Source organism: Vicia villosa, linkage group LG4 (assembly GCF_029867415.1).
Source record: "Vicia villosa cultivar HV-30 ecotype Madison, WI linkage group LG4, Vvil1.0, whole genome shotgun sequence".
NCBI classification, from domain to species: domain Eukaryota; kingdom Viridiplantae; phylum Streptophyta; class Magnoliopsida; order Fabales; family Fabaceae; genus Vicia; species Vicia villosa.
Window position 1 is genome coordinate 111,884,256 of NC_081183.1, and position 8,721 is coordinate 111,892,976.

General features: G+C 34.7%; 1 protein-coding gene across 1 annotated transcript; it reads right to left on the reverse strand.

Annotated features, from left to right (window-relative positions):
• Positions 1-1,019: 1,019 nt before the first annotated feature.
• Positions 1,020-3,409, reverse strand: LOC131595060 (uncharacterized). The gene is made up of 4 exons (XM_058867292.1): positions 3,254-3,409; positions 1,937-2,498; positions 1,720-1,783; positions 1,020-1,571 (listed from the first exon to the last, which is right to left on the reverse strand). Exons 2-4 carry the CDS (start codon positions 2,479-2,481, stop codon positions 1,119-1,121), a joined length of 1,062 nt encoding a protein of 353 aa, XP_058723275.1. The 5' UTR covers positions 2,482-2,498; positions 3,254-3,409; the 3' UTR covers positions 1,020-1,118.
• Between the last annotated feature and the right edge of the window lie 5,312 nt (positions 3,410-8,721).

Consider the following 8,721-nt stretch of genomic DNA (forward strand, 5'->3'; position numbering starts at 1 on the left):
TGATGATCTAGTAACTCTCACCACTTACCTGGTTGCTAAATTTGGGAAAAACCAAACATCTCATATTGTTACTTTTAATTCTTCTGAGATGAAAGATAGTTGCAATTGTCAGATATTTGAATATGCAAGAATCATTTACAGGTAAATATTGGAAGTCTTCAGAGCTAAAAATATTCTTACACCTAATCCTTATTATGTGTTGAAACGCCAGACAAGGAATGCAAATATTGGTGCGTAGTTAGATGCACATGCATCTGAACTGCCTAGTAGTTCCCGTGACTCTACGATAGTACGCTATAACAATATGCGTTAAGAAGCAATCAAGTATTTGGAAGAAGGTGTTAAATCAGTCCAAACATATCATGTTGCAATGAAAGCTTTGCTAGAAGATACTAATTAAAGGTTTGTATTCTAAGAAAAGAGAGCACTGGAATTGCAGATGGGCCTACAATAGAGAGCAGATGGATCATTTATGTCATAAAGTTAAAACAAATTACAAATTACAGCCTATATGATCTTTTCTTTTTTTCCCTATGCTATTCATAGAGTCATTTTACCAAATTCTCAAAGTAGTTTCTAGTCACACTGCAAAAACAAATAGATTAGAAATCAAACCAAACAATTTGGACGCGATCGTTATTCATTAATGATGTCATTAATATACTAATCATTATATAACTGCATACCGAAACAAAATTGTCACACCAACATAACCAATAGTTGGAAAACATTCCAAAACATGAAAAGAAAATGCAAACAAAACAACATACCAATAATTAGGAAACTTATCAAGAAACAATTGTACAAAGTATATCCCTCTTATCAGGAAACTTAAGGAAAATGTATCAAATTTGAAGTCAAACTCCAACCAGAATAAAAGGTATTAATAAGTAATAGTTTTAATATGAGCGCGTCACACTAATAAATAATGATGTGGAATTGGTCTGTGGCCCAGACGAGCTATATGTAAATTCATTTATTATATCGGCCTTTGCAACTCAATTTCATGATTTCGATCATTTGAGCTAGACAATAAGGTTTTATTGAAAGAAGAAGTGAACAGGACGAGTACAAACTTCATTCATTTATTACAAACATTTCTTGTAGGTGGGCACAGTTTAGAAATCATCGTGAGCAATTTGGAAGGCAAGAGCCATGCCGTCGGGCATTTTGGTGGTATGGAACTTAAGCCCCTCCACAGATGGTGCCGTCTTACCTCCTCCTCCGAAAATGAGGTCGATCAAGAGACCACTAACGGCAACAAACAACAGACCTGCCACAGTGCCAGCCACGAACCCTGCCAATGATACAAGGAACACACCTAGTTCCAAATCTGCGACTGCCTCTGTCACTGCCCCTTCAACTGCCACTTGAATGGCAAAGGCGCCAATCTCTGATAACGTCGATAACGCGTTGGACAGCACAGCCTCGATCTTGTGTTCTGCAGTAAATATGTCCCATACCATCAATCCAGCGCTCACCACCAACACTGCAATCCCAAGTCCTGCACTTGCCAATTCAAGTTTTGGGATTGATGCTCTTCCAGATTCCTCGATGATACTATTATACACCTGTGATTAGTTGGATAAATTATATAAATCCTCGTGTTACTTTACTGTGTAAATCATAACGTTAATATATAAATAGTGCAAAAGTCATATTTTAAGATCGGAAAATATGTACTATATATTGTACACCTGTTACTTTGTGAATGCATACCTCGAGTTTTTGTGCATCTTCCAGGAACTCAAATTCACCTTCATAACCAAGCTGGTTCTTATGTCTGTAGGCAATCAACAATAAAATTGTTGCTTGTTATCCTTGGTGACCAAAATAATGACAATCATAATCATGTATCCTTATTGATCCTAAATATTATTTTGAACATAATTTCCCTAGAATTAGTGAATATAAGCCAAGGAGAACAGAGCCTTACTTCTCCACAAGGTCGGGAAATTTGATGCCTTCTTGCTTGATCAGCATGGAGTAAGCTTTAGAGAGAGCTCGAGCTGAGCCACTCTTACACTTGTTTGTGTACTCCCACATACATTGCTTGTACATGGACACTTCCTTAGCCAAAAGGCGTTTCTTAGATATGTTGTCAGGGTCGAGCTCCGCAAGTTCAGTAACCAAGGAGTCGAAGTGAGTCTTAATTTTGTCGATACAAGTCACTCGTAAGCTACAGTTCCTAATCGCTTGCATACTCATATTGATCCCATATTTAATATATTCGAGGGTTTCCTTGGCAATGTCGGCCTTCTTCTCGTCTCCCTCAAACTTCTTATTAAAATTTTCACCATCCTGAAGCAGGCTTAAGACTTTATCATGAGATCCATTGCATTCTTTCAGGTATTTGACACGTTCAGGCTCTGACTTAATTTGTTCCATGAGTCGCTCTTCTTGATTCAATAGTAACGCAGCAAGCTTGCTCAGTTGCGCATTCTCCAACAACATAACAACATCATCGTCTCTTAAAGCCATTGTTGAGCTGAGTTAGCCTGTCTCATTTCAAAATATGTACTTTTCAGTTGTCATTAACATAATTTTTCATAATACTTACATTATTTCGTACCACCACCAAAAGGCTTTACCAACTAAAGTAGATGACATGCACTTATTTTTAACGGGGAAATCTTACATATAAAGGATCCAGTTGCCCTTATCATACATACTAATACTATATATACAGTTATCAGTTGGGCTATAAACAATCCGAATAATAATACCGAATATTGCAAGGCTCAGCTCACTTCGGTAAAATCACCAGCCGAGCTTTTTCGAGCCGAATATCGACAATATAAAAAATTAAGTCTCAGCATCGGCTCTGCTCGGTTGGATTTCGAGTCGAATATTCCAAATATCTCAAGCCGCATCAAGCTTTCAGGAAAAAAATAAATGAGTAAGCTTTCAGTTTTGCGGGTGGTCGGATGGTTTGTTGGTTGAGTTACAAAAACCTCAATGAATTTATGAATCTAAGACATGAAAACTAAAAAAAATTGAAGGTAGAATTTAATACAGAAGAAGAAATTGTAGTAAATTTATAAACCTCAGAAGAAGAAACTGTAGCGAAGAAAATGGATGGAATTTAAAGATTGTGAAGACAATATATTAAAGGACGAAGAATCAAAACAAAGAAATAAAAACTAAATTGAAAAAAATTATAATAAGTTAAGATAAGTTGAAGAGGATAGATTGTTGGTTGAGTTAAGTAATCCAAGCTTAAGATAACAAAATACATATACTAGTAACTTACAAGTTATGTCAAGGAAACTGTTATGTTTTAAGGACGGGTGGATTGAAATTTGAAATACGAGTAATAAGCTTTGAGGATAACTGCTGTTTATATAGAAAAAAAAAATGGAGTATTGGAGCCTTGGAGGTTAAGGACGGATCAAAACCATGGTACTTTAAACCGGACCGGACCGGCCGGTTTAACCGGTTCAACCGTGAACCAGATCCGTGTCCGGTCCAGCTAACTCTGAAAACCGCTGAGCAAAAGAACCGGATAGAAAGCCGTTGAACCGGCGGTTTGGTCGGTTTTGTAAGCTAGATCTTGAATTGCTTTTGCTTGAGAAAAAAGATGACAAAAATTGTTAAATTTCTTTTCTTTTTGTCTACTTTACTGTGAAAACATTGCAAAGAAAATTGTTCAATTATTGAAGAAGCTGGATTTCAAGGAAAGAGGAAAAGAAATATAGTTGTGTAGCATGTTGAGCTGCTGCGGCGGCGTATTGTTCAAAGAGAAAAAGTTTATCTGAACAAAAGTATATTTAGCTACTAGGTTATTTTATTCAAAGGGTTTTTGTGCTCGAATGATATATTGGGCCAAGCCCATATTTACAAAACAAAAAAAAGAAATTGATTGTATTTGTATTTTTGAATTACTTTTGCATCTATTTATAAATTTAAAATAATAAAATAAATAAATTAAAAATTAAATATATGAATTATGTATAAGAATGAGAAATTGTTGATGAAATTATTTTAAATATTAATATAATGTGATTTATGTATGTTTAATCATTACCGGTTCAACCTCGGTTGAACTCCGGTTTAACTTTTAAACTTTAAATCCAGAGCCAGTCCCGACTGTTTAAAGGCCCTGGACAAATACTAAAATTTTTAAATTTTATTTTATGATATATTTTTTTACTAATTTATATTTTATCATATAAATTTAAAAATAAGTGAATTTACTTTTTTAAGAGTTAAAAGGTAGTGCACCGACAATGTAAAATAGTTTTACACTGTCATTCAATAGAAAACTATCAATTAGCCATGTCATTAAATTATTTTTTAAATAAAAGAGTAATTTAATTGGATACATGGTGGTTATTATTGCAACGGTGCACTTTCCTTTCTGCATCTACATTTTATCACGTCTGTATAGATAGAAAAATATGTAAACCTAATTTTTTTGGTCTTTATTGTCGTTGTTTATACTAACAAATCAAAATAAAAAAGTTTATACACATTAAAAAATTACTCCCTCCCACCCAATTTTTTAGTCAACTTTGAATAATGATTAATATTTTTGAATTTTGGAGTCATAATTAACACACATAACATAACTTTGAATCAAAATTGATAAGTTAATACTAAAGTATACTTAAAATACTATATGTCCATATATTTTTTATTATATATTATACAGTTTAACTATGTTAATTATGACTTCAAATTTCAAAAATGTTAATCATTATTCAAAGTTGACTAACAAATTGGGAAGGAGGTAGTACTAATTTGCACTAAAATGAGACCTCTCTCGACTGGTTTTCATTCGAAAATCATATTTTCGACCCGTTTTCATTCGAGAACATATTTTCCACCCATTTTCATTCCAGAATATATTTTCGACCCGTTTGCACCCGAGATCATATTTTTGACCCGTTTCTACCCGATGCCATATTTTCGCCCCGTTTTCACTCGGGACCATGTTTTCGTCCCGTTTTTACCCGAGGTCATATTTTTGTCTGTTTTCGCCCGAGACAATATTGTCACCCCGTTTTCCCTCGGGGCCATATTTTCGCCCCGTTCTCCCCCGAAATCATATTTTCGACGCGTTTTCACCTCAAACCATATTTTCGACCCGTTTTCATCTAATACCATAATTTCGACCCTTTTTCACTCGAGACCATATTTTCGTTCTGTTTTCCCTCGAGGCCATATTTTCAATCCAGAGCATATTTTCGACTCGTTTTCACGCGAGAGCATATTTTCTTTTGGTTTTCGTTCGAGACCATATTTTCGACTATTTTTCACCCAAGACCATCATTCCGCCCCATTTTTCACTCGAGACCATATTTTCGATTCGTTTTCGCCCGAGACCATATTTTCGACCTGTTTTCACCCAAGTCCATATTTTCGGGCCGTTTTCAATTGGGGCCATAATTAGCTCCTCGAGACCATATTTTTGATCAACTTTCACCCGAGAGCATATTTTCCTCTTGTTTTCTCCCGAAACCATATTTTCGACTTGTTTTCACCCAAGACCATGATTTCACCCCATTTTCACTCGAGACCATATTTTTGACATGTTGTTACTCGATATCATATTTTCGACCCGTTTTAATTGGAGACCATATTTTTTACCCGCTTTCACTCGAGAACATATTTTTTACACATTTTAACTCAAGACCATAATTTTGACCCGTTTTTACTCTAGACCATATTTTGTCCCGTTTTACCTGAGACTATATTTTCGACTTGTTTTCACCCGAGACCATATTTTTGACCCGTGACCATATATTCTCCCGAACAAGTGGAAAACATGGTCTCAATTGACAACGAGGCAAAATTATGTCTCGAGTAGAACGAGGCAAAAATATGGTCTCAGGTGAAACAATTCTAAAATATGGTCTGGATTGAAAACAATGCAAAAATATAGTCTCAATTGAAAACGGGGTGAAATTACGTCTCAAATGTGAAAGAGGAGAAATATCGTCTCAGCCTCTCAGGTGAAACAATTCGAAATATGGTCTCCGGTGAAAACATGACGAGGATATAATCTCCTGTGAAAGGGATGTTCATATTATTTGGTTAAATGAAAAAATGTCAGTCCTTAATTTAAATACTTGACATAGGCCCGGGATCTCCCGGGAATTGTCAACTAGTAGTAGTATATAAAGAGAGATGGCACATGATCACGGTCTTGCATCAAATGGTTGTACCTTGTGCTTTGATAGTTGTACACTTCACAAGACAACTTCCAACTCCGGCCACAACCCCCACCCAAGCCCCCACTCTGAACAATCCAATTCCTCCTCGACCTCAAACACCTCAACGACCCCCAAGAATTCCCTCGATGTATTTTATTCAGTTGGTTATTTTACTTTGATGATAATTGTTTGTTTATTGATCGTTTCTCTCAATTGGGTTGTTTTAGTTTGATAGAAATTATTTCTTTAATGTCTAATTTATCGACTGGGTTGTTTTTCATATATGGTGTGAATTAATTGTTTAACATTTTATTTTTTCATTTTTTTAATTTGATAATAATTTTTTGTTTAATGATTTACTTTTCAATTGGGCTGTTCTAATTTGTTGTGTTTACTTTTTGTTGTTATTTCGTAGGTTGAAACTGTAACGCCCCGATTTTTATTTGTTTTATTTAATCGAGTTTTGTCGATTATATGTGTTTTAATATTATTTTATGGATAAATAATATTTTCCCTATGTATTTTATCGCCGTATGTGTTTTATTGCGTTTTGGGACGTTTGGGCGATATTTTGTGAGCAAAGGCATTTTGGGCATTATGATAAGTATATCATAAGTGATATATGTTATAAGACATAGAGAGAATTAGGAGAGAAAAGAAAAAAAGAGAAAATAAAAACAAGAGAAAAGAAGAGCAAGAGAAAGAAAAGAGAAGTCAAAAGAAAAAAAGGAGAGAAAATCCTAGGATTTCATCGAAAATCGATTCTGATAGTTGCTACACCCGGGTAAGGGGGAGAATTCCGAGTATCTTATACTTGTATATGTATATGTAGCTGTTGTGTGTTGTTTTGGTTGAAAAGTTTGGTTTAATTTGATACAAACTTATGATTTCAATGAAGTTGATGTTTTTGCGGTTGAAAGGTTGAGTAAATCCCGTAGAATAGTCGGGTGATGTTATGAAATACTTGGTTATCGATAAAATATGTTTGGGGGAGTGAAATTGGGTTTGAACTGGGTTTAGAACGTGAAAAATCTGGTTTTTAGGCATTTTCTGAACATTATGCATTGATGCAAGATTTTATGCATCAATCCAAAATGTGTTAAATTGACAAAACAGAACCTATAACATGTTATGCATCGACCCAAAATGCTATGCATCGATCCAAGATGGTTTATGCATCGATCCAAAAGGCTTTGCATTAATCCAAGATGGCTTTTGCATCGATTCATAAAGTTTTGCATCGATCCAAGTTGAGTTATGCATCGATACATAAAGTTTTGCATCGACTCATACTGAACGAAAAATGCTGAAAACTGTTTTGGTCGTAACTTTTGAACCGTAACTCCGATTTAGTTCTCGTTTGAAGCGTTAGAGGCCATTTGAGGATTTTATTTAATCGTGGTTTTGAGAATCGTTCAACTTTTCTTTGGTTTTACCGTTTAGAAACGTGTGATCGGTGTGTCTTTTGGTTGTTTGGTCGATTGCTATATAAATGTGATGCTTTTATGCCGTTTATATGTTGTTGCAATTATGTTGGACCATTTGATTTTGTTTATGGCATTTTAGCGGAAATATACATTGTTTGATTATGAATGTCAATGTATGCTTTGAAAAATGTTGTAGGTAGCCTTTTGGCGTGAATCCTAGAGAACAATTGTTGTATGCATGTTTTGATTTAATATGTAGGTTGATGAAATGGAAACAATTCGTATTGTTGAATTATGGAAATGCATGAATGATTTGTTATGCATTTGTGAATGAAATGAATAATTCGCGATTGATGAACTATGCATGTATATGTGACATCATGAGTTGCCATGAAATATGCTTTGAATCGGCCCGGTGTTCAGATAGCAGAATTTTTAGCTATTGCATTGATGGTAATGAAACATTTTTTAGAGTCCTTTTTGTGGATAAAAAACATGTGGCTTTCAAATGTAAGAAAGACCAAAATGGACCTAATGTTCAGATAGCAGAATGTTTAGCTATTGCATTGATGGTCGTAGATCATATGTGAGGTATGCCCGACGGGGTTTAAGCAATGATCTACCTTCCAAAACGTAATTATAATTGAAATGACGAATGGTACCGCATGCATTCCATCGATTCATTGTGTCGGTTTCTTTGGATTGCATTATTGATAGATAAAGACATTGATTGTGATACTCGAATATATCTTGTTATGCGATATATTGGTTTTGTTGATGATATGATTTATGTGTTAGCATATTTATTTGGGTGAATTGCCAATTGCATGATAACTGTTATATGTTTACATATTATTATGCAACTATGATATGATTGGAATTCTCACCCTTCTGCTGGAAAATGCTTTTTATGGCATTGTGCAGATTAGTTGCTTGGATGCTTTGGAAGAGGTAGCTCTTCATGTTTTGTCGGTCACTCTGATACGTAACTTGGGTAGTCGGGAGACCTTTGTGTATAAGACTTATGGTGGAAATTTGGTTATAATTAACCATTTTGTATGATAAATGTTATTTTTGAAAACGGTTTCAGTTGTAAGATATTCCTCTTTTTAATCTGTAACTGAAAAACTCCATTT

Bases quoted from the DNA above. Each gene is read 5' to 3' on its own strand.
- LOC131595060 (XM_058867292.1), bottom strand. From the start codon at position 2,481: ATGGCTTTAAGAGACGATGATGTTGTTATGTTGTTGGAGAATGCGCAA. The intron at 1,784-1,936 runs GTAAGGCTCTGT...GATTGCCTACAG, and splicing joins TTTCCCGACCTTGTGGAGAA to ACATAAGAACCAGCTTGGTT. The intron at 1,572-1,719 runs GTATGCATTCAC...AACTAATCACAG, and splicing joins AAGATGCACAAAAACTCGAG to GTGTATAATAGTATCATCGA.